The sequence below is a fragment of the Vulpes vulpes genome, chromosome 1 (genome assembly GCF_048418805.1).
Source record: "Vulpes vulpes isolate BD-2025 chromosome 1, VulVul3, whole genome shotgun sequence".
Taxonomy (NCBI): domain Eukaryota; kingdom Metazoa; phylum Chordata; class Mammalia; order Carnivora; family Canidae; genus Vulpes; species Vulpes vulpes.
In genome coordinates, this window is record NC_132780.1 from 197,275,638 (window position 1) to 197,301,711 (window position 26,074).

At 41.8% G+C, this 26,074-nt stretch overlaps 1 protein-coding gene across 5 annotated transcripts in view; it reads right to left on the reverse strand.

Annotated features, from left to right (window-relative positions):
• The window catches only part of LAMA4 (laminin subunit alpha 4), a 147,244-nt gene that overhangs the window by 92,193 nt on the left and 28,977 nt on the right, over window positions 1-26,074 (reverse strand). For all 5 annotated transcript variants that reach the window (XM_072739283.1, XM_072739276.1, XM_072739289.1 and 2 more), the window contains exons 2-3: window positions 11,868-11,969; window positions 2,561-2,685 (exon numbers count right to left, since the gene is read on the reverse strand). In XM_072739283.1, the coding sequence (XP_072595384.1) occupies window positions 2,561-2,568 (8 nt within the window). In that variant the 5' untranslated portion in view covers window positions 2,569-2,685; window positions 11,868-11,969. The remainder of the gene's footprint in view (window positions 1-2,560; window positions 2,686-11,867; window positions 11,970-26,074) is intronic.

Sequence of the window (26,074 nt, forward strand, 5' to 3'; positions counted from 1 at the left end):
AGGTTATTTCTAACAAAATAACGATAGCATGGCAAGAGAGCAGCAAGCTGAACATCTCATCAGATATGGTTAAGACTAATGTTTGAGAGCAGAATATTAATGAAAAATTAAAGAATATACCTACATGAGACAAAGGGAGCTCATAAATCAGGATACACTTGGGTGAAAATAACAGAACATTCAATGCTTGAGGTTTCTATTCTCCCTCTCAATACCATCCATTTTGCACACATTGTTGATACCATGGGACATGAAAAAAATCACAAAGTAAGGACTGAAGCAGTTTAGTGGCTTCTAAAGAAAAATGGGGCTGTAAAACCTTTGACTTCTTCACTGTGAGACTCATCAGAGGATTTGAACAAATCACAAAATTTTAGGTGAAATGCTAGTTGATATTGGTGTTCAATTCAGGAAAAAAATTAGGGAGAGATTTGGCTGTCATCTTGGTTGTCTTACAAGAAAGTGAGGGTGACTCGGTGGCTCAGTCAGTTAAGCATCTGCCTTTGGCTTAGGTCATGATCCCAGGGTCCTGGGATGGAGCCCCATGTTGGGCTCCCTGCTCAGCAAGGAGCCTGCCTCTCCCTCTCCATCTGCTTCTCCTCCAACTCATATACAAGCTCTCTCTCTCTGTCTCAAATAAATAAATAAAATCTTTAAAAAAAGTTGTGTGTGTGTGATATTCAGGCCCTTTAAAAGTTATTTTATAAGCACTATTTAATTTAATCTTTATACTAGATACCAACTAAATATTACATCCAAACATTTAAAATGTTGTCTGACACAGAGTAAGCAATATACTGGTGTTAGAAAAAATACAAAGTATGTGTTCAATAAAGGCAGTAACTAGCAAACACCTTCCGTTACAGAAGGCCCCAATTCATATGCTCCACACATATTATCCTAGTCCAACCCTATGAGGCAGATCCTTACACGACTCAGGGAAAAAAATACCCCTGAGATCCAGAGCAGATAAAAAAAAAAAATCAACAAATGGAGCCAAGATCTGAATCTAGTCTCCTTGACTCCAAATCCCATGGAAAGTGAGACATGGGGAGAAAGTACCTTGCCTGAGGTCATATAGCTATTTTGTGCCAAAGCAGTGATAAGAGCCTAGATTTCAATACTCTTTCTACCTGTGGTTTAAGAAAAAAATATATATATATTTGTTTTTTGTCCCAGTTTCTGGCACAGAGCTCCTAAAGCTCTTGGAATTTCCTGAGTGATAAGATTGTCTTTTATTATTCAGAATGAACCCCTTTCAGCATAAACTTGAGTTTATGTTACTGAGGTGACTCTCCAGGGCCCTCTAAGGGGCTTTAGGATGGGGGCTGGTCTGCCAGAGGAAAAAACTAACTGGTTAGAAGGTTGGAACTCTCAAACCTATCCTTCCCCCAACCTCAAGGAAGGGGAGAGGGGACGGAGATTGAGTTTCAATAACCAATAATTTAATCAATCATGACTATGTAATGAAACATCGATAAAGCTCTTAACAAATGAGGTTTGTGGAGCTTCGGGGTTGGTGAACAACCCAGAAATGCATAGAAGCTCTGCTCCCTCCCATCTCTTTCTTCACCCCCTGCCCTGCCTCTCTTCAGTCTGGCTTGAGTTATATCCTTCAGGATAAAACTGTAATTGTAAGTACAGCACTTTCCTGAGTTCTGTGAGTCATTGTAGAGAATGATTGAACCTAAGGGGGGTACGTTGAATTTATAGTTAGCTGAGCAGACATGTGAGTAGCCTAAGGACCCCGTTTATGGCTGATTTCTCCATCAACTGACTAACTCCAGGTACTTATTGTCAGAAGTGAACTGATTGTAAGACACCCACTTGGCTTCAGAAAATCAGAGAAATGGTTGATATTTAGAAAACCAGACACCACTCCACCATTTTAATTCTACACTCTGTCATTAAGACAATAAAGTGGCCAGTCATGACTTGACTATTGGACTTATACATCTTGTGCGCCTGAAAAGAATCCCACTATTTCCATTAACATGTATTCTCTTGGACTTCTCACTCAGGTCAAAACATAGCCAGAAGTGAATGGCTTCTGAATTTTCAGAAGTGAAAATTAGTTTTCTTGGAAATCTTTTATGAGCTGACTGGCCTAAAGCATGCATCCTGTTTATCTATGTCCTGATGCTGCTTGAACAGTTGGCCACCACATGTAGGACAACGTCTACTCTGTGAGAGGCAGAGGAAACGTCACTACTGAAAATACTGGATTATGAATCTCTTGGCATTACCAGTTGCGATCTCCCTAGGTCAGGGGCTGGCCAAGAAACTAGCCTCGCTTCTAAAACCTGAGAGACTCCATTGGCCTTATGATGCTACCCAATATTTTGGGAACAGAGTCATCACTCATCTGCAAGTGCTTGAGTTTCCCCAAAAGTGTATTTAGGCTAAAGAACTTTCCTATAGCTTTTCCAGTCTCATCTCCATATGAGGTGTTCAGTCTTTTCACTGAGGTGGGAAAACCTGAGAACTCTGGATAGAGCAAAAATGAAAAATACACAATTAAGAGGGTAAGGAGCAGAAGAGAACATCTCTGAGAACTTACTTGGCCATGTAGGGTAGAGGACAGGGACACGGCTGGCAGAACCGGGGTGGCCCCCTGATGGAATCTCCAATATAACCATCTAGACATTTCTCACAGTGCTCTCCTGTTGTGTTCCGCTGGCAGTGCTGTGAGGAAACGATGGGGAGATGGACAAAGACACAAAAGAAACGTTACATACACAACGTATCTGGGAACCAGACAGTACTCGAAGTAAAGGGGATGTCAGGCTGATGGAATTGATTGTGTGGTCAGAACCGGTCAGCACAAAAGAGCCAGGTTGGCCCCAGTCAATGATACAAAGAGTGGACAAGGAGGGATGACTTCATCCTGAACTTCCTTGTATGAACCAGCAGCCTGAGGAATTCAGAGTTTGCATGCAGAGGGGATAATTCATCAGTTTCTCATTTCAATTCAACATAATAACCAGAAGGATCAAACTCTGAATGTTCTAGAAACATCAGCTTACTGACTTGGAATGAATATGAAATGAAAAAAAAAAAAATCCCCCTGATACTTACCCATGACAGTGGGAACAATTTAAGGATTTATGGGCTTGGAAGAACATTTACTGAAACATAAATGGAATGAAAGGTAGATAAAAACATCTAATCTACCTAATATATATGAAAGCTAATGGGTTGGTAACCTGGAGAGTGACATATGACAAATAATACGCTAGTTTTTCTGTATGCTTTTCCATTTGTGGTGGAGACAACTGAAAGAAAAGCACCAAATAGGCTGAGTTTTCTGCTGATAGTTCCCTGTTCGTCTTTCAGGATCTGTACGAGGCCTCAGAACTCCAGGAATTCCTTCTGATGCCTCCTCCCTACCCCCACTTCCACTACCCGCATGGTTCTGCTATCATCTGCTCCCAGCCTCAGCAGCCCTTTGGCCACCTTGTGCCTCTCAGTACTGTGCTGCCGCTGCCTCAACTGGAATAGGTACTCAGCAGAATGGAGTCAACTCCGCAGTGACAAGTTCATGGATTAATTCCCACTTAAGAGGCAGCGATGCTAGTCTGATAGTTTCCTCCAACGGGACTGAACTGGATTGCACAAGGCAATGCCATTAGCACTGTGATTATTTTCATCGTTACATTCACCAGAGTGTATAAAAGTTGAATAGGGTTCTCAGTGAAAAATGATGCTATTAGAATTAGAATGCCATCCAAGAGGCAGCCTCCTGCTTGATCCATTCCCTTAGTAACATCTATGCCCGAGAGCTTCAGCAGACACTGTTTTCAAACAGAGCTCTGTGGAAGAACCTAAAGAAAGGCAAGATGAAGCACGACAGCAAGGTGAACTCGGAGCTCTTTCTTTTTGTCTTTGTGTTCTATGCTGAAGTTCAAAATAGAATAACAGTGAGGTTCTGCTCCAGACATGTTACATGGATTAACACATTTAATTCTTAAGAATAATTCTAAAGTAAGTTACTATTTTTTTTTTACCCCATTTTACATTTGAAGAGACGGAGGCACAGAGAGGTTCAATAAATTGCCCAATACATTATTACATGAGTGGAAGGAGACAAAAGTGGATTCGGACTCAGGCCATCTGGCTCCAGAGGTCAGGCTGTTAATTTTCATATTACACCACTTCTCCAGTGTGATAGACAAAAGGCTCTTTGCCCCAAAGAGTCATAAAATGACTACATTAGGTGTCATACCATTTAACGTACAGTTTGGACTTCAAATCAAAAGGGCAAAGTTCTAATGTGGGCAACAGGCTATCACGGTTGAACACCTCTTGGGCATTTGGTCCGCCATTTGGTCCCTGATTAGAATTATGTTAACAGAATAAAATTTAGAAGCCAGTTCAGAGTGCCTGACACATCAATGAGAAACTGAAAAATAAAAGTATGATGCACAGACAACGGGTTGTTAATATATTCATCCCCCAGTTCTTAATACTGTGTCTAGAACTAAGTCATTCTTCAATAAAGGTTTGTGGGGGAGAAAAATAAAAGAAAAAGTAGGAAAGGGTGAATAAATGAATTAGTGTCTGGAGTACATAAGGGATATTAACATGTACCCAAATCAGCTCAAAATTGGTAGCAATCTCCCATCTCAGGGAAAACGAACGAGCCTTGCCCAACGACCAGGAATCTAAGGCATAAGCAATCGGGGCAGTTGCTCATGGGCTAGGATCAACTTTCTCTGAGTCCCTGTTGGACAGATGAAGCCCATCTGTGCAGAAGAAAACAGGCTTGTTGGAAGACATTAGGTCATACTTCCTAATGCCTATTAAGCTGCAAAAATGAGCTGATTCCTTTCTGTCCCCTTATGGCTTGATGGGTGCTTTGGACTCCTTGTTAGGGCTCTAAGTTTGCCACAGCAGCCACAGAGACCAATTATCCTCAAGGACACGGCCACCAAATCTGTCCGACCTCTCAGTGCTCAGCGTGTGAACACTGACTTTCCTCATCTGCCTTCCTTTAAAAGGGTTTGTTAGGGAATTCCCTAAAAGGCAGTGATGTACATTCTGAAAGACTGGCCGAGATAGTTAGACCAGGTCCCTACTGCTTCCAGCTTTTCTAGACTTGAACAAGTCACTTGACCTTTTTGGGTCTCTATTCTCTAGCCATGAAATGAGAAGCCAGATGAGATGGCCTGTGAAGTTTCTCGTAGCTCTGAAACCTTTTACTCTGGGATTGCAAATATGCCTTGACCTGCAATGCTCTGCCATTTACAGATCAAAAAAGAAAAATGACAACAATAAATAAGTATGTTGTTGAGGCTGGGTTGGGGGAGTCTTTATTTTTTAATAAAACTGACCCCACTTAAAAATGAAAAAAAGCATCCTGAATCTTTGGCCCATTGTTAAGAAAGTTACATGCAGACAGTTGATGGCAGGAAAGTGGGTAAGTGTTAGAAATGGAATATGAGATCCAGCTGCCTTCTCTTAAGCCAAACATGAACCATATTTTTAATTTGTAAAATATGTTTGTATTTTATAAAAGCATGTTACTTACGTTAATGTGTAATGGGTTTAATATTATTATTTTCAAATAAATTAACATGAAGAAACCAGAAAAACTTCCAGTTTTAAATTTCTTTTTTTTAGTTAAAGATTTATTTATTTATTTATTTATTTATTTATTTACTTATTTACTTATTTACTTATTTATTTATTTTAGAGAGAGTGAGAGTGAGTGAGAGAGAAAGAGAGTGGGGGAGTGAAGAGGCGCAGAGGGAGAGGAGGAGGGAACCTCAAGCAGACTCTGTGCTGAGCATGGAGACCAACTTGGAGCTCGACCTCAGGACCCTGAGATCATGACCAGAGCCAAAACCAAGAGTAGGTCACTCAACTGACTACCCAGGTGCCCCACCTCCTTTTTAAAAAAAGATTTATTTACGGTTTTAAATTTCAAATGTGGTACATGTGGATGGATATAATCTCCACAAACAAAACTCTCTGGCAACTTGAATAAAATCATTCTTATGAGGGCGAGGGGGTCATGAGAAGAGACGTTTGAGCACTTCTGCTCTGTCTAGATGAGTGCTTCTTAAACTTCACTGGACAAACCAACGCCCCAGGGATCTTGTGAAAATGCAGGTTCTGATTCAGGATATCTGGGGTGGCGCCTGAGTATCGGCCTTTCTTACAAGCTCCCAGGTATCCCCAGTGCTACTGGTCTAGACTATCTTTGTGAAGCCAGGGCCTAAATAAAAACACTGTTTGCTAGTTGCTCAGTGCTGAGCCTGAGCCTGAATACCTTGCATAAAAAGACATATTTTACTGCAACAAAGAGTGACCCAAAGTCACATAAATTATAAAATTAAAGGTTTTTGCATTTGTCAGTTTGTTATACTAATTCATTCATTCATTTAACAAACCGGGATTCAGCTGATATCATGACAGACGATGAGCCATGACTGCTGTTAAAATAAAGAAGATCAAAAAAATAAAATAAAATAAAGAAGGTCAGATTCATTTATGTGTCATTTTGTCATTATGTGTCATTTTATGACAAAGATCTGGTTCCTGCCTTTGAGTAATCACAAGCTTGTGAAGGAGACAGAGAGGCAAACAAACAATAAAATAGGGTGCTGGGCTCTGGCTTAGGTATGCATAAAGTATGCACCTACTATGGGAAAAAGAGGAAGGAAACGTCTGGCTTTTCCCAAGAAAGTTGCAGAAGATGTAATGGAGGCGATGGCATTTGACCTAGGCCTTGAAGGATAAGCAAGGAATCCCAGGTAGAGGGCAGGGGAGCAGTAATTCAGACGCAGACTGTGTACAGAGTTAGTTTTGGTGGCAGTGAGAAGCTCAGTGGGGCCGGCGTAGAAAGTCCTGGAAGATTTTAGAAAGGCGAATGCCTTGATTAGGTTGAAAGATGCCTCCTTTGCTGATAAGGAAGACAGATTAGGGGAAAGTCTGGAGCAGGGCATGAGTCATTGGAGAGTCATGGCTGCGGTCTGGGAGAGATGCTGTGGATGTGAACTAGGCAGTGGGATGGCAGAGAAGAGAAGAGGTTGTCTCCCCCAAACCTGCCCACCCCCCACCCCAGGGGGTTGAATGTTGGGGAAGAGGAAACGGAAACTGATGAAGCATCTGGGACATCTTAGCACGGCGGTTTGGCAGAATGATGCTGCCATTAATTGAGGTGGGGAATAAAGAAGAGGAACACGATTAGGGTTGGAAGAAGAAACAAAAATGACCAATAGGGAACTTATTTACATTTGGTTCCTATGATCTTCTTCTGTGCCTGGGCACAAAGCAACAGAGGACTCTAAATTCTCTGGACATAACAATTTTCTGACTTTGTTTCAAAACTCCAGTTAGCATGGAACCCAATCCATCACTATTTGCGAAATTTTGGGGTTTTCCAAGTTTGCAATATACTGGAAAATTATCAAAATTTTGATGTAAGATTTATGCACTTGATCTCGGTACCAACTTTATGGTTGCAAGTAAAACAGGAAAAAGAAGTCTCTATAACTCGTTTTTTTCCTTGATGGGACATCTAATGAATGTGCTGGTTTATTAATCACACATATTTAGTTTTACAGGAACTTACATTAGTTGATTTCTGTCTCACACACATAATAAAGGAGAATTTTAAAAGCATGAGAAAAAGACTAGTGTCTGCAGAAATTAGAGATGTAATATCTTTGCTTTCCTGAATGAAGTTTTAATTAGGCTTTGAGAATAATAAAAAATTCATTAGCTTTCAATATATAGGATTACTCCATTATGCTCAGGGCGGGGTAGAAGTCCATTTGAATATCAATATCTTTTTAACTACAAAATTATTACTGGCAGTTGTAGAGGATTTGGGGAGGCATACTGTAAAGTGAGAAATAAAAAATAAAAATCCATGTTTCCAGCAGCCAGATAACAACTTGATGGGCATCTCTAGATTTCAGTAATATTTTTGCCGTTCTTTTAGTGGTTTTAAATCTGAATATTCTCATTCAGATTTAGAAAAAATTTTCCTCCAATGCTGGCACAGACCCTAATATCTTTTTTTTTAAAGATTTTATTTATTTATTTGAGAGAGAGAGCACATGGGCAGGGGCAGAGGGAGAGGGCAAAGCTGACTCTCCGCTGAGCAGAGAGGCCACCATGGGGCTGATCCCAGGACACCGGCATCATGACCTAAGCCCAAGGCAGACCCTTAGCTGACTGAGGCACCCAGGTGCCCTGACCCTGAAATTTTAATTTTTCATTTGATTGTCATTGAGCAGATAGGGATTTCTGCATGTGCTTGTAAAGCTCCATGGTCCTCACACCTTGAGCTTTACTACATCGGTCAAGTCCAGAAGCACTTTCAAGCAGGTGCTTCAGTTTCTACAGCCCTGGAACCCAATACAATGGAAGCCACTTAACCTGGAGGCTAGAATAGTGCTGGCACATAAGTGGAGTCAAAAAAACAACAACAAAAAAGAGCTTATTTGTTAAATGGTTAGATGAAATCAATAGACCAACCAATCCTTAATCTAAAGGAACCCGAGGAGCCCTGTTTCTGTGGTAAACTTCAAGGTAGATTATCTCCACTCTAGTTCTGGTCAGCGGGCTCCTGGCTTTCTTCTAATGATGAGAAGATTCTTTAGATGGGAACTGGCCTAAGTCAAGGCCTCTTCTTAATTCTCTGTATCTAACCTATAGACTTGGGATAAATATAGGTTCCAGCGGCACCCTGGTGGCTCGGTGGTTGAGCATCTGCCTTTGCCTCAGGTCATGATCCCGGAGTCCTGGGATCCAGTCCAGCATCAGGCTCCCCACGGGACCAGGCATTCCTACCACCAGCCCTCTATCTGCTTCTACCTGTTTGCTCCCCTAATTTCCTTCTCATGCCTCCTTCTGGAGCTTGCCTAGAGAGTCAGCCATGTCCCCTGGAGTTGCCTTTTGGGGCCCTGTCTGGCTGACTCAGTCAGCTGAGAACCCTTCCCAGAGCATTCTAATTCTGGTAAGATGCAAGGTAGCATTTTGGAAATGTTGAATTTCATGTTGAATTTCATTCACGAAGCCACTTTTCACTTAGCCAGTTTTCTGCATTTGAAGAGTAAGCATCCCTCTTATGAAGACGTCTCTAAGCTTCCTTGCTATGTCTACAATGGTAGCATAACCTTGTCTACTCTACATTTTATCATCAAATGGCTTAGTTCCTTAAAATCAGTCTAAAATATCAGGTCAAATTGAAATTGGACACTGGAATCGAAGAAGAATTAAAAACAACTGGGGGAAGGCAAGATGGAGGGAGGCATTGTAAGCCTTCAAAAGTAAAAATTAAATTAAAATGAAATAAAAGAAAGCCTTTTATTTTGGGCTGTGTATATTAGATGGGAGAAATGAGTGAGGCAAGCAAACAATAAGAACTGATTCAAACTCGGGTCCAGAAAAACAAACAAACAAAAAAAACTCAGGTCCAGAATTGGCCCCAAGGAAGTGTTTCTCAGAGCCACTGCTTCTCCTTTGGAACCCCTGAGAAGTGGGTGAGCTGGATGGTGGAGCTACAGGGCAGGAGCTGATAACTGGCCCTGCTCCACCAAGAGGCCAGAATGCGGATGCCAAAGGAAACAGGAAAATCTGAGTTTGAGTCCAGTGGGACTCCATTGGCAATATATTTACCACCTTTTAATTTTTTTACTTTTTTTAAAAGATTTTATTTATTTATTCATAAGAGACACACAGAGAGAGGCGGAGACACAGGCAGAGGGAGGAAAAGCGGGGTACATGCAGGGAGCTCGACGTGGAACTCGATCCCGGGTTGAGCAGGATCACGCCCGAGGCAGATGCTCAACCGCTGAGCCACCCAGGTGCCCCTATACTTTACCATCCTAAGTGACAAAATATTCTTTCTATATTGGCAAGCTTCTCTGTTCACTACTAACATTTAATTAAATACGAGCATCTTTTTTTTGTCTTTCTAAATTAAATTTATAACAATATACATATATATATATATTTAGCTCTGGGGGCATATGATTATGGGTGATTTTCACTCTGAATTTCATGTACAGCATATAGCTGTATTGTTTTGTTTGGTTGTTTTTTACACGGGGCACCTATTACTTCACTCAGAGAAACAAGCCATTTCCCTTTGGGTAGAATTGGGGGCGGGGGTGGTTCACCATCAGGATGAGTAGGATGGCTATTTCTTTTTAAAATAGTTCTGTCTCGGAACACAGTAATTGCAGGAAGATTGGCAGCTTCCTTGAGCGGATATATAAGAGTTTACACCCCAGTCCATTCCCAAACTTTTATTAGACCTTTGTATGCCCGGGAGCTGTGAAGGAATGTGATGACTGTCTGGCTCAGAGCTCATGTCTAGCTCAGAGATAAAACCATGACAGTTCCTCTTCTGACAAGTAGGCTTTGTCACAGCTCTTCGCAGGAGGGACTTAGCAGGAGGGACTTTTTGCCCTTGTATTTCAGCCTTCCATCTTACTGGCCTCCCGACGGCCGCTGATGGGCCTGCCAGTCCCTATTGTCTTCTATTTTAATAAACCAGATGACAAAGAGTCTTTAGTTGGTCAAATTATCGGAGATGTACATTATTAGTCCAAGTGCATCCATGGGATCTTCTTTTCAAATGTCACTGGGATTAAAATAACAGGAAACCGGAGATGGAAGCTTTAGAAAGGGGCAGGCTTTGGCAGCTGCGGGTGCCTACGCGGCTAGAGGACATCCTGGATGTGACGGTTATTTAAGAAGATGGGGGAAGGGGGAGACGGACCCCCCAGGACTAAACAAACACTACAGAGAGATGGCAGCGCCCAGTGTTTGCCCCCACATTCACCCTCCCTGGGTTCAGAGTCGATGAAATGTTCTAACTGGCATCTCAGTGTGATGCCTTCACAACGGGCCAAACAGCCTCCATGTGCACAGCTCGGAGACCAACTTCTAATCAAAATGATCGGCTTAATAGGGATCATCATACTCATTTTGAGGTAAATAGGGTGTATTTAATTAAGAATTCTTGTAGTTTATGCAAACATCCTCTTGCAGTTTTGGAAAGCCTCTTCTGCCCCTCGGGACCTTGAAGAGTCTAATTTTCCTGCCATGTGGTCTAGCTCACGAAGGAAAACGCCATCTTAGGGCAAACGTCTGTTAGAAACGCCTCCTAGGACTTCTACGAAAGCCGTTTCTGGTAAATATCTCAGTAGCCATTTTCAAGAAGTTGTCCCTTCAGTGAGCCCGGGAAAGGCGTAGCAAGCGCCTTTTGCTAGGAGGCCTCTCAGTCACCTCCCCAAGTCCCTGTGATACGTCACCGAAGAACAGTTTGTTGGGGAGGTTTCCCCCCACTTAAGGGGGAAACAATGTCTTCTGGGGGCTGAAGCACAGAATTACAGAATTACAAAGACCGCAAAGCCAGAGCTTTCATTTTTATTAGCTATTCTGTTCAAACCCCCACCCCCGTTTTTAAAAATTTTGATCTCTCGACCTGACTATCTTAGGTTGTAAAATAGGCTATGAAACAACTGTTTTATCCTCCTGGTTTATGTGGCGTGAAGCCAAACATATGGCAAACTACAGTATCACAGAGGCACTTGGGTGGATGATTTCCTCCTCCGTGTACCGTTTCCAATCCCTCCACCATCGGCCGACAGGAGGAAACCAGCTGCCAAGGGCGGCAGGTCAGTCACCTCCAGGAGCCCACGGGGTCATACCTATGCCTTGATGGCCACTTACAGTCACCGGTAGTTTCTATGACGCGTTTCAAAGGACAAGGTGAAGGGCAAGAAGAGAGCTTGACTAACTCTTTCCTGGGGCGCTCAAACGTGCGGGAAGACTACTTGATCCCCATTGAAGATGAAGAAGCCCAGTGAAGTAAAGACAAAGTGACAGGAGCCCCGACCTACCACACAGAATCCAGAGCCGTCCAAGCACTCGTCAGAGTTCCCGTTGCAGACACAGGGCGTACATTCTCCTGACTGGGCGAGAAAGAATCCAGCACCACATCTCTGAAACAGACACAACAGAAACATTTTCTTTAATGAAAAGCCTTCTTTTTTTTTTTTAATTTTTTTATTATTTATTTATGATAGTCATACAGAGAGAGAGAGAGAGGCAGAGACAAGGCAGAGACATAGGTAGAGGGAGAAGCAGGCTCCATGCACCGGGAGCCTGACGTGGGATTCGATCCCGGGTCTCCAGGATCACGCCCTGGGCCAAAGGCAGGCGCCAAACTGCTGTGCCACCCAGGGATCCCCGAAAAGCCTTCTTTTGGTCAATATTTTCTGAGGAGCATAAGAAGAGATGGCTATTAAGCTACGTACAGATTTCCTTACAAAATGTACTCAAGTGAATTCTTTATACTGCTGTTCAGTGAGGTATATTTAATTTTTTTTGGTTATATTCCCCCCCCCTTTTTAAATTTTTTTGACTTTTCAGGGGAATGGGAACATTTTAACACTGTCTTAATATTGTAAGGAAGGATAAGCAGATTTTCAGTAACAGTAAAGGAGAAAGAAGTGTTGTTTTCTAACCAAACCAAACCAAACCAAACCACATCACGAAATAAAGACCTATGGTTTCAGAAATTACTGGCTGTAACATAACAACTTAGAGATGTGTCTTTCATGCTTGGGCTCTTAAAAGATTCTTTCTCTTCAGATCCTAAAATTTTAAAGGGAGGGGTAGAGACGTTAATGAGCTCTCGTACTTGTCAGGTCCTGAGTGGGTGCTGTCCAAATATTTCATTTATCCTCGTAGCTCTGTGAGGAGCACACTATTTTCCTTCATGCCAGCCGTGAAATCATCAGACCCAGAGGTACTAAGTGGTTGTGGTGATGTCAAACCATCTTGCGACGCACCAGTCAACCTGCACAATGATGAATTGCCCTCCACCCCCGCCAATGTCACTCGTGCTTCAGTTGAGAAACTTTGCGAGATTGTTCCTGTTTTATGTGCTTGGAGTTGTGAATACGTATTTTATGTCTCTCCAGAATGTCTTAAGGATGCAAGGCAGCAATGGCGTTAGAGACCTGGAAGTCCACTCCCTGCCCACCAGACAGATTCACTTCTAAGGAATTCCAGACAGATAAGAATCTGGGTTGTTTCCACAAACTTACAGAGTAGGAGATTTCACATCACCCCCACCACCCCCACCAGCACCATTTCATTGACTCATTGTACTTTGTACTATCTTAGCCACCAGGAAATTTTTCATTATATCTGGCTGAAGTCCCTCTGAGTGCTAACAAACCCCATTTCCTCTTGCTTTTTTCTCTGTAAAAAAAGAGCCACTAGACACTATTCACGGTATAAAAACACCACCAGTTTGGGCCCAAAAACTAAAATCTAATATATTCAACTGGGAGGAAGTTTAATAGAGAATCATGACATTTGTCCATGAAGAAAAGGTGAAGAACTTCCATCTTTCTAAGTGAGAAAAAGTAAGGCCGAGAGGGAACCAGATTATATTTATCATGGAGAGTTTGTGGTTGATAGGAAGCCTTTTTCTCAATTTCCACTAGGGAACAATGGAGAGGGAAAGTGCTAAAACTACAGCAGGAAGTATTTAATTCAGACCATCTAAGTTCATGTGTTTTTGAGTTTTGTTTCAAACTATAAAAAATACATATTTGGGGCACCTGGTTGCCTCAGTCAGTTGAGCAGGCAACTCTTGATCTCGGGATTGTCAGTTTGAGGCCCACACTGGGTATAGAGACTACTTAAAAATAAAATCTTAAAAAAAGTACATGTTTTAATGGTGATACAGTACACAGATATAATATCTATACATAAATATTTAAGGATATACAGGTATATCAGAAAAAGATTCACAAAGCAATAATTAACCTATGTGGCATTTGCTTAAACTTCTCTGTTTTATTTAAAAATGTATTCTTGTTATAAGACATAAGTTTGATGACCCATCCTGCAGTTTGACATGAAGAGGGTTTTAATTATCAGAGGAAGGGATACAAATAGGGAGAGGCTTGGTATTAATGATCTCAGTAGCTTCCAAAGCAGCGATTTCTGAGCTTTCTAACTGGCCAATGCATGGACATGTGGGGGAGTCTTTTATTCAGGAATTCTGACAGTGAGGCCCAAAAAATCTGTATTTTTTATAAAATAAATATTGTATTTTAAAAAGTATTTATTTAAATTAATCAATCCCCCCCCACACCGCCCCCGGCTTTATTGAAATAATAATTGACATTTAGCATTGGGTAAGTTTAAGGTGTACAACATATTGATTTTGATGCGTGTATATATTGCAAAATGATTACCAGCATAGCTTTAGCTAACATCTCCATCATGTCACATAATTACCATTTATTTTTTGTGATGAGGACATTTAAGATTTACTCTCTCAGCAGCTCTCAGGTAAATAATACAGTATTGTTAACTATAATCATTGGACTGTACATTAGATGTCCAGAGCTTGTTAATCTCATAACTGGAAGTTTGTACTCTTTGACCAACCTCTCCCCATTTCCCCTACCCCTCAGCCTCTGTGACCACCATTCTGGTCTCTGTTTCTGTGAGTCCCACTGAGTGGGGCAGAGACTGGAGGTGTATTAGGAGGAGAAAAGCATGCTGGTGGCGGCAAGGGGTCTAGAAGTGATGCCTGGAAACAGAACATAGGAAGATCTACGTGTATCATCAACCAGAGGACCTTCCTCTGGCCCAAGGTATCAAATTTCGGTAATGGTACTCTAAACCGGTATCAGTTCAAGTCTTTCAGGTATTTCTGCAGCTCTTTCTTCTGAAGAAGACAAAAAATGAAGATGCAACTAACATGCATCATTTTGAATATGACAGTAGTTAATCCCTTATGTCTTGAGGACCTAGCTAAATCAAGAGATTCATTTAAACAAACAAACAAACAAAACAAAAAAAAAATTGCACAACGTAGAAAAAAACCCCAAATAACAATATAAAAACATTTGGTAAATTCTGTATTTTAGAATAGCTTTAGATTTATGGAAAGGTTGCAAGGATCTATTTTTGTTTTTTATTTTTACTTTTTAAAAGTCCCCTGAAGATTCCAATGTGTGATCAGGTTTGGAAGGATTGCTCTAAAGCATCTCTCACAGTGCCTTGTACATGTTAATTGCTCAGAGAATGCTTGTGATTTAAATGGTTTGGACCAGGTTCGGAAATCTGAAGCATATGTGCTGTTGGAAACCAATGGTTTATGCTGCTAATATACCCACTGCACCCTACTAGGGCTGGATTTGGTCTGCAATCTTTCTCAACACAGTCCAGGCAGCCACTGCCTAGGGTGGACTGTGCTAAATGAAATCTTTATGTTATGCCAAGTTCAGGAAGTGACTTCACCCAGAGAGCCTGTTATTATCCACTTATCCACTCCCCAGGCGAAGGCTCTGACCTTGTGTGAAATTGACTTGGCTCAGTCTCTTAAACTGTGGGAGATGGGGAGAAAAAGGGAGGCAGGGGAAGGGTCATGTGGAGCAGTCACTTGGCCCCCTGTCGAGAGGGTGAGGTGAGGCGGAAACCAGCCAACTTCTTTCCTGCTAGGCTTTGTACACCTGAAAGATTATATTCTCTAATTCATCTATCCAGAGAGGGGGCACCATTTTTAACTTTGTGTAAAGGCACCATACAGGCTAATGGAAACCCTGGGCCTGGGGGGTTCCTGTTGCCACCACTACATGCACTGGCTACCTTGGACCATTTATGTTGTAGAGACTTAGAGGATTTCTTGGAATGGTAATTCTTAAGTGGTTCAAGAGAAGTTTGAGTATCTTCAAGGAAGAGCCATATAATGCTGTTCCTTTCATGTGGAAATGTTCTATCATGGCGCCAGAAAGTTCTGTTAATTTTTACTAAGTCTCTTCTTGAAATTCTATAGGAACTGGCAAAATTGACCTTTGTTATAATATTCAAAGGTAGATAATTTTAAGAATGAAATCAGAGTTATTTTTAGTTTTGTTCCTGGTTAGTAATCTCTTGGCTTGGTGATTCCAAGACTTGTATTATTTAGAGATTTTGAAAGCTGAGTGGTCTTCCACAGAGAAAATAAATGTCTGCCTGACTTCTTTTGAAATATTCTCTAGAATTTATTAAAAGAAGATGGTGTTTATGTTTATATGTGTCTCTGTCAGCGAGAGAAGTCTCACAATCAATTTTTAGATGCCACACTGACCACTTTTACCCGTATGAGAAGACCTGACCTATAGCATACAACTGTATAAACATGTGAGTGGCTGAACTGAGAGCATTCAGAAGACTTATACTGCCTGGGATGGTGGCCAGGCTTCAAAAATTAATAATAATAACAAGGATAATGATGGTAATAATGAAGATAATTATAACATAGCTATTATTATTGAGGGCCTATGTACCGAGTAGCATGATGAGTGCTTCATTCATATTATGGGATTTGCTCTTGGTAATAACTCTGTGCATTAGGTATCAGTATCTGCATTTTGGAAATGAACAAACCAAGGGTCAGAGGAGATAAAAAAGTGTATCTAGTGTCACACAACTTTATAAAGGGTTCAGATTCATCTAGATCTTTTTCTTTCTCTACTATAGCATGCTGTTTCTCATAAAAAAAGAGACAGGAAGAAAGAAAGAAAGAAAGAAAGAAAGAAAGAAAGAAAGAAAGAAACTGATTTAATTGAAACTTTAATTAATTGAACATAAATATTGACCCCGTTTAAGTCACTGCGTTGGTCATGTTGTATCCTTCTCTCATTTTACCCCACAGTAGCCCTATAAGGGAAGAGCTGTCACCTACAATTTATAGATCAGTCTTTGTAGCTTACAGGATTTGGTATGCAAACCATTAACACAGATGAGAAATGGTGGACCTAGGATTTAGATCCTTTGACTTCTGGGTGTGAGCTCTTAACCATTTGGTGTACCACTCATATGTATGGATTCAACCCCTTTTGTTGGACATTTGGTTATTTCCAAATTTTTCCTGCTACAAACAGTCCAAAGCTGGCTGAAATGAATAAAAATGTAAAATCATTCCTTTAAACTCCAAAAAAAATTATTAAAAAATTTATGCATGCTTAAAATAAATAGTTATTAATATATGAAAACCATTGAATGGGAATATCTACTCTTTAAAAATTTATTACAGCCTAATTGTCTATTTTCCCTAAACCATTTGTAGACTTTTTACAGCTCTCCATTATTAGCTACTATATTATTACAGCTTGCCTCTTGCTTAAACTCTGATTGGATTAATAACATTTACTTCTGCCTTCAAAGAATAAAAGTGGAGATTGCCATTTACTTATTTACTTACTTTGTTATCATTAGTATGATGTCTTTATTGAGTAAACATCTATATGGGTGTACTTGACTAATTTTACATTTACAGAAATTAGAATTAGATGGAACTTTAGGAGGAGATTGCTATGGTATACCCACATGCCACTTATATTTAGAGGAACGGTAGTGACAGTATATGTTGATATCATTGCAGAAGGCATGAATTCTAGAGGTCCATCATATTATCACAATATTAATTATTTCATAAGATAATATTATAACAAAGTGAGATTCTTTCTCTTTCTTTCTTTCTTTCTTTCTTTCTTTCTTTCTTTCTTTCTTTCTTTCTTTTTTAAATTATATTTATTCACAAGAGACACACAGAGAGAGAGAGAGAGAGAGAGAGAGGCAGAGACACAGCAGAGGGAGAAGCAGGCTCCACGCAGGGAACCTGATGCGGGCCTTGATCCGTAGACCCCAGGATCACGCCCTGGGCCAAAGGTGGTGCTAAACTGCTGAGCCACCCACCTAGTGAGATTGTTTCTTAACAAAGAAGGTAGCATTTATACAGTTTTTGATAGTTTTTGCCCTCATATGAAGAAGTCCCTTGAGAACAGTGACTTTAACTAACAATATTGTCATCATACAGAACATATTTTGAATTTTCTTAAGATTCTGAAATCATGCTTTTTTTGAGGTACAGTCCAGTCTGCATCCCTTGGGCATAGTAAACGCAAGCTAAGTAATACCATTTTAGGTTAAAAATGTCCACAAAAATCTCACTGGGCTTTCCAAATACTGTCACAGAGGAGTTAATTAATTGACCCGAAGTCACGACTTCTGCATAGATATTGAATCTCTGGAACCTTCCCTTCAGAATTTCTGTTGAAATGCCTGATTGACTAAACAATTTAAATGTTCGAATAGCATTCTCTAGGAATCTGAGGTCCCCAACCACTCATTAAAACAAACCATGGCAAAAATTGATCAAACTTAGGGAGTCTGAAGTTGTCACATGAGGCTTGTGAGACCTATCTTGAGATCTCTCTCAGGGAGAATCAGACCCTAATCTCCAGCTCCAACAAATGACTACAAATTAATTATAATGAAAGTCCATTGCAAAAAGCAGATTCTACAGACCTGTGCCTATTCTAATATGATTTGACCTATAGGGCACCCGGGGACTCAGCGGTTGAGAATCTCCCTTTCTCTCTGGGGTCCCAGGATCGAGTCCCCCATCGGGCTCCCTGCATGGAGCCTGCTTCTCCCTCTGCCTGTGTCTCTGCCTTTCTCTGTGTGCATCTTTCATGAATAAAAACAAAATCTTTAAAAGAAAAAAAAAAGATTTGACCTGTCATACAGTGGTCCCCCCTTACCTGTGGTGATACCTTCCAGGACCCCCAGTGGATGCCTGAAATTGAAGATAGTACTGAACCCTATGCACACTATGCTTTTTCCTATACATACATACCCATGATAAATTTAATTTATAAGTTAAGCACAGTAAGAGATTAACCACAAAAACTAATAATCAATTAGAACAATGATAACAACATATAATACAAGTTATGTGAAAGTGAGCTCTCTCGAAATTTCCTGGGTCTCCAGGACCGCGCCCCGGGCCGAAGGCAGGCGCCAAACCGCCGAGCCACCCAGGGATCCCCTCGAAATATTTTATTGTACTATATTCACGTGTCTTCTTTTGTGATGATGTGAGATGAAAAAAATGCCTGTGTGATGAGATGCAGTGCGGTGAACGACATGGGCATTGTGACTTAGTGTTAAGGCTGCTATTGACTTTTTTTTGTTTATTTTAAAGATTTTATTTATTTATTCATGAGAGACACATCTTGCTTTCAGAATTAGACTTCTAGAATTTTGATCCACCAGTTTTTGCTTTAATTTACTGAGTCTCGATGTGGAAGGCATTTAAAAACAAACAAAAAAACCCCACCCCAAATCAAAATTCTCTGAATTCATTCACTTGTGTCCAGAGTCATTGCTCCCTTCCAAATTAATATTCTTCAAATTTAACAGCCCACATCCAATCTTCTTTCTGCTTAGGCTTTAGTATGTATATGAGTCCACTTTTCTTCTTGTTTCCAGGCAACAATGATTTTAGCTCTAGTTTCAGTGAATTCTGTTTTTTTTTTTTTTTTTAAGTGAATAATACAAGTCACGTTAAGATTGAATATTGTGCTCACTTAGGAGCTACAGCTTGTGCCCTTCCTCTGAGTCTCTGGTCCTTGCGCAATGCTGACTTCCATCTGCTTAAAACTTAGGCAGACTTAAGAGTCAGTACTCAGAGGCCTTTTAATAGGGACCAATAATTCAATTGAATGTATTCGGAAAGATCAATTTAGCCTTGGCTGGGGAGGAGTGACTTCTGAGAACATATGAATTGATTACATGGGCAGGCAGGCATCTCACAGGCCCTTTTTTCGGTGTCCATAAAAATAAAAGATAAAGTATCTGGGACGGAAAGCAGTCCTGAATTAAGCTATTGATAATTTTTGGCTCTATCTATCTTCACGGAGGGCTTGCCATGCCCTGTTGGTTCACATATAAAACCATCTCCAAGTGCCAAGTTAGCAAGAAGTTGACTCTTTGATTGATTTTACTTGAATGTGGACAGAATTATCCATGTCTCCTCCCTTGGGTCTCTTTAAAGCTCTAGTTTGCGTAATTGAAATTCCCCACATGTCAATAGGTGAAGTTAATTTTTAGATTTTTGACAGTGATTTCACCATAGCTTGATTAGGAGAGTGGTTTCAACATTCTTCCAAGGTTTATCCAGTCCAAAGGCATTTCTTCTTCTTGCTGGCCTAATAAGGCCAGGGCGTCGCTAAACACATGCGGTGGTGGTACTAGTTTCTCCTTGTTGGCGCTTGGAGCTTCCTGTGTGCCTACCTGGCCAGCCTGCCAAGCACTCCAGCTCTCAGGGTGGTCGCCAGCGAAACAGAGACAAGGAGCTGGGTCCTGAGGCATCCTGAGAAGCCCAGAGCCGCCTTGACCAGAGTTAAGCCAGGTCCCTTAATTCTGTAAAGTGGAGAGGTGTTCATCATGGCATTGCCATCACATTGGTGTGGCTACGCCTCAGCACCTTTTATGGACTTTTTGAGTATTCTAGTGGGCAGGGAAACCAGTGCTCCCCTTACGATCTCAAATAACTATTCCCAAGCCGTGTCCTGGCTCAAATGTCATTCGGACTCTGGACACCAAGACTCAGGCTGTGAGGAAGTACTCATCACCCTTGGCTCTCTTTAGCTGTATGACTAAAAGGATCAAACAAGAAAGTTTAGAGCCCTAAAGCCAGAATGATTTTCTTTTTGAAGTGTTGGCTTTGGGGATGATTATGTTCATTAATACTGATGAAAATTTCTTTAATTGTCTCCTTGAGAAGTTGCCTTAAATAACTTTGTGAGTTGCTCATTTGTAGCAGCGATTGCACTTATGTAACGTAATGGGGCGTTAGTGGTGCCTTTTTCCCTTTGATTTTCTTGAAAAAAAAAAATCTGCTAACATCTGGCTTTCTGCTCTGGGTCCTCGTCACTTCATCGCATGTAACTGGCTTGTTCTTTTCGCTCCCCGCCTTCCAAGCTACGGTTACACAACATAACCTTTGCCAGGTTTTTTTTTTTTTTTTTTTTTTTAATATCTCAAAACTGACTCAGTTTAATTTACTGGTGCAAATGCCATGGACACATTTCCAAGAAAGGAAGAGCTGTGGTGTACGAGGGCTATAAGAACAAGTAGAGAGAAATGACTTCAGAGTTACAGGCATTTGGGGGATTTTTACGTGACTCCTTTAACCACTTGGCAGGAAATCGACGTTGTGACATGACAGACATTTCTGTCATCTTCAACTGGGTTTTTATGAATAATAACAGCTAATATTTATTGGCTGACACCAGGCACTGAGTTAAGTGCTTTTTATAGACATTCCAATTTGGTCATCACCACTTAATGGCCCACAGTCCTGCAAATGTCTGACTAAATTGCCTTTTCTTTTCACCAGGAGACCATGGTGCTTAATGGTCTATGAACTTACAGTGGCTTCCCCTCAGAGCGTCCAGGGCAGGCAGGGTGACGGGCTGAGGTGCTCCATCAGTTTCTTTTGCTAATAAATGCGGCCCTTCTGTCATGAAGTACTCCTAATCCTTCAGTGCTCCCCTTCCCCTGGATCACTCAAGATGCAAAGCACAAAGGGACTCGCAGTCCTGTTTCTCTTCTGCTCTTCCTCATGGGTTTTATGCATCATGGAAGAAATACTATTGTGAATTAGTAGGAAAGGATAAATACCTCCCAAACCTCTACTGTACCCATTTATTCTCAGTAGACAATCTTGCCTCCTCTTTCGATGAGAAAAAAGAAGTCATTGGCTGGAAAATCTCTTTTTCTTCTCCTCAAAATTCATCTTGTTCTTGCGTCATTCTAATTTCCTCTGCTCATCTCAGAGGAGAGAGCACTCCTCCTATTAGAAGAGATTCGCCCTCTCTCTGTGCTCTGGGACCCGTGCCCCTGACCCTGTGCCATCACCTGGCCTCCTTCTCTCACACACCGTCCGTCAAATGCACCCACAGGAGTGAGAGGCAGAGCATAATTAGGTCCTGGGTCCTGTGTTGGATGAGCAGTGACTTCTTCCCTGGGGCTCAGAGTCCAAGAACACCTTCCCTTTCATTCTCCTCCTCTTTTGCTCAGCCAAACTTCACGACTGAGAGAATTCAATCACACCGGCTCTGCTTTCTTCATGCCAACCCATGCCTCCACCCGTCGCATGGCTTCTGTCTCCCTTGTGCCACCGAAGAGCTGTCAGAGGACCCAGGGCAGAGCTGATAGAGCTGTCGGGTGATGTCTCTGTGTCTTTGCGTTTCCAGTCTTACTTGTTCTCGTTCTAGTACTGAACATGGTTGAAGTTCTCTCCTTGAAATTCTCCTTTCTCTTGGTTTCCAGGATGAGTCTTCCAGTTTTTCTCCTGCTTATCCTTCTCAGTAGTTCAAGGGGTGGGAGAGGGGGTGGAAGGACATGCTGTTCTTCTTGCCCTATTGCCTCCACACTGTTGATGTTCTCCAGGATCACTCCTTACCTCTATTTTCTATCTACACACTTTGTGATGTCAACCTCTCCCACAGTTTCACCCCCCTTCTGTATTCTGATGCCCCCGAGCCCCTCTGCCTGTCCCTTATCTCGCTCTCTTACGCCACACTCTTGTTTCCAAGTGCCCGTTAGACTAGCCCATCTCCAGATCTGTAGGCACATGGAGTTGAATGTGTCCCACAGTAACCTTATTACTGCCTCTCCCTAATCTATTTTCCTTCTTATATCTCAGAGGAAGATGATGGAACATAAAAGGAAAAAGCACTGGAGTGATACTTTTAAATTTTATCAGTACATCTGGCAGTAATGTGATTTTTGGAAATGCTTCCAAAAGAATGCACTCTTCAAAGATCAGAAAATGGTTTGCACGCAGAATAACATTTAAGTACCCAAGGTCTGTCTCTTCTTTTTCACAACCGCTGTGCTATCATTGTTTATCTCCACTCCACGGCTTAAACGGAGACAGATGGAGTGCCACAGAGCTTAGAGTCTCGAGTCAGAAAGGGCCGTACACAATTCTCAACGGCTATAAACTTACTTTCTAAACTAATATCTCCATCTGCACTAGGCGGACTGGAGGATGGGAAGTCCTCCGAGTTAATTTCTGTGTAGAATGCGGTGTTTACTAAAGGTTAAGTAATTGGAATGTGCTAATTTGCAGCTCACATATTTGTTATATTATTTAAACTCAACAGTAACCACAGCAACTGTGTAGAACTTAGACAACAAAAGATTTTTTAAGGGAGGAGAATTTTCTCATTGACATTGTTTAGAAATGCTGGCACTTGAGGATAATAAAAAGCAGACTGTGGTTCGGCAAGTTTTATTTTTGTTTTAAAATTCTCTCTACACGATGTGCCTCTCATTGCCTCCACCTGGCTTAGACCGTTCCCACGTCCTGCCACCCTTTGTGCGCCGTCCTTCAGAGAGGTTACACTCTGCCTCTGAGATATTTACCAAGGCGACTCTTCCCTCTTGTTCCCAGTACCACTATTTAGTTCAGGATGTTGGCCTTTCTCTCCTGGATTATTATAATTACCTACACCCTACTCTCTTGGTCATCAGACTTTCTCCCTTCCAGCTGATTCTTTATTACCAGAATTAATTTTTAAGAAGCCTTATAATACTACTTTTCTGCTTCAAAACTCCCGGTGGCTCTTCGTTCATTGCCTACATGAGTAATAAAATTCTTAAGCGTGATGTACAAGGCTCCTTTTTTCATAATCCAACCCCAACCTGTCCCTTGGGGTCAATTGAAACTCTGCTCCCTCTGCTCTACTTAAACTACGTATTTCCTTCCTCTCCCAAATTTACCATTCTTTTGACCACCTTGAATTTGCATAAGAGGCTTAGGCAGGCTTTCTCCCCTCCATCACTTACGAATCCTTTTTCTTAGTCCCAGACTCAGTCGCTTTTCCTCTGTGTCCCCCTGGCACTCGGCACATATCTCATTAGTGCACATGGAGCTATTAGAGTTTTTAATTTGCACTCCTGCCTCTCTGAAATGACTGTGAGCTCTTGGAGAACAGGAATCGTGTCTTGTTCATCTTTGGATCCTCATCACCTATCAGAGTCATTAGCAAATAGCAAGCAGCTTTTGAAAGTGTGTTAGTTGAAAAAAGTAGATTTGAACCTGTAAAGAATGAACCAAATGAGGGCAGATAGTGTGGGAACTCTGGAGAGCATTTTGGCAAATCTCACAAGTGAAGATCTTTAATCATGAATGAATCTCTTAAATAAAATATTGAGGAACAAGAAAAGCCAGCTGCAGAACAGAAACACTACATTTATACTGCATTTAGAAACATGCAAAATAACATTATACTCTACGTTGTGTAGGGACACACACATACAGAGGAAAGTATGAGATATGAACGGGAATCTAAGAAATCCGGTCATTTATGGGGGAAAGACGGGAATGGGATTGAGGAAGGAGATATACATAGATAAAGATTTATGCAATATTTTACTGCTTACGCTCTATGGAGGGCACATAAATGCTCATGAAAAAATAAAAGGAAGGAAAAAAAATGAAAGGAAGAACAAAAGATCCCGCTTAGCTTGGCTGGATATTGGCTTTCCATGTCTAGACCTGGTGAGGTCTCTAAAACATCATCTCTGGGAAGTGACTAATCTGGCCTTGACAATAGATTCAGATGCTTGTGTATAATTTCCCTAACTTCCTTGTTATTCACTATGTACCATGATCATTATACAAAGTTTAAAAAATAAGCATAAGAACATTCCTTTCCTAATTTGTTCTTCCTTTGTTTTTCATCTTACAGCTGGCAGCTACATCATCCCCTGGGAAAGCCTTTCACGTGTCTATACGTCTGTCTTAGTTGAAGCACGCATCGGCTTTTAGGTTTTTCTAAAATGTTTAAAAGACTTCTTAATTTGGTTTCCACTAACTAAATTATTCCAGCAGCAAAGCTACATGTCCTATGCTACCTGGGCAGCCTGTAGTACTTTTCGAGGGCTTATTTATTCTAGTTGGGACGTTCTCATTTAAGGCAGAGGTAAAGGAGTCTCGGGATAGTGCAAAATACTCTCATTTTCCAATGCCCAAGAAACTAAAGTTTAAAATTCAAGTAGGAGAACTTGCAGGCTGGTTTTCTGTTCTAAAAGGGGAGCTGGGATCCAAATTCAGAGGACCCTGGTCTCCCCAGGGGCCACCACAGCTGGTAAGTGGGAGTCCCACCCACCTGGGGCGTTAGATGGGCAGAACATGGCGGAGTGACCCACTGGCTGGGGCCAAGCGTTGGCCTCTCCAGCTGGCTTGGCATTGGAAAGGGGAATAGGGAAAGATGGAGCAATGACTCAAACCAAAGGAAGCTGAATCGTGAAATTTAAGACGATGTTCTTAGAGTCTGCTAAGTTTTTTTTGATATAGTCTCTTCTTCATTATTCCCCTACATGAAAGTCCAATAGTTTGTGAACTGAAACAGCTCATTGCAGCAGATGCTTTTGGAAAGTGTTGCCCCCAGCAGAAAGGGGAGAGAAAGAGCCGTGAATCTCCAAAGAGAGCCTGTCCCTGATGTAGTCAGTCAGTCGGTCGGTCAGGGGCCCAGCAGGAAACAGAATTCACCTCAGGGGTTCCAAGGAAGCATGGGAAGTTAAGGCACAGGGAATGCAGAAGCAATGGGAACAAAATTCTAGCACCTCTAGGGCGTGGGGAGTAAAAAACAAAAAAGAAAAAAAGGTTGTTCCACTAACCCAGGTCAGGCTGGGGCTGTGGACGAGGCACCAGGAAAGCCCATGTCTTGAGGCTTCAGCCCTGGAGGCGAGGCCTAAGGCAGAGAGGGACGGAGCAGAACCGCCCCCACCGCTCCTTCTCCTGTTTTTGGGTCTGGCAAGGGAGCATGGGACCCCCCAGTCTGCAAGGCTGGGCCCCTGGGGCAGAGCGAGGCGGGCAGGGCCAAGCTAGGATCTGGGGGGCGGGGGGGTGGGGGCGCAGGGGCAGTGTCCCCGGGCACGGGCAGCAGCAGGAGACCCCCGACCTGCCAGTTCTCGCGGGGCCAGTTGATGGTCCAGCAGGGGCGGGTCCCAGGCCAAGGCCTCCCTCCAAAAAACCGAGTTGTTTTTACGGAGTCTTTGAAGGCTCATTAAGGAAATGTGAATTGACCAATTAGCATGGTTTCAAGACCCTGAAACAGGAGGAAACTCAGCTTTTGTTAGAAAAGTATTAAATGTGAGAGCAGAAATTCCTGTGGCTGTGTGAATTGGGGTAAAATCAGGCCAGAACATTAGGATTATTTCTATCCAGTTG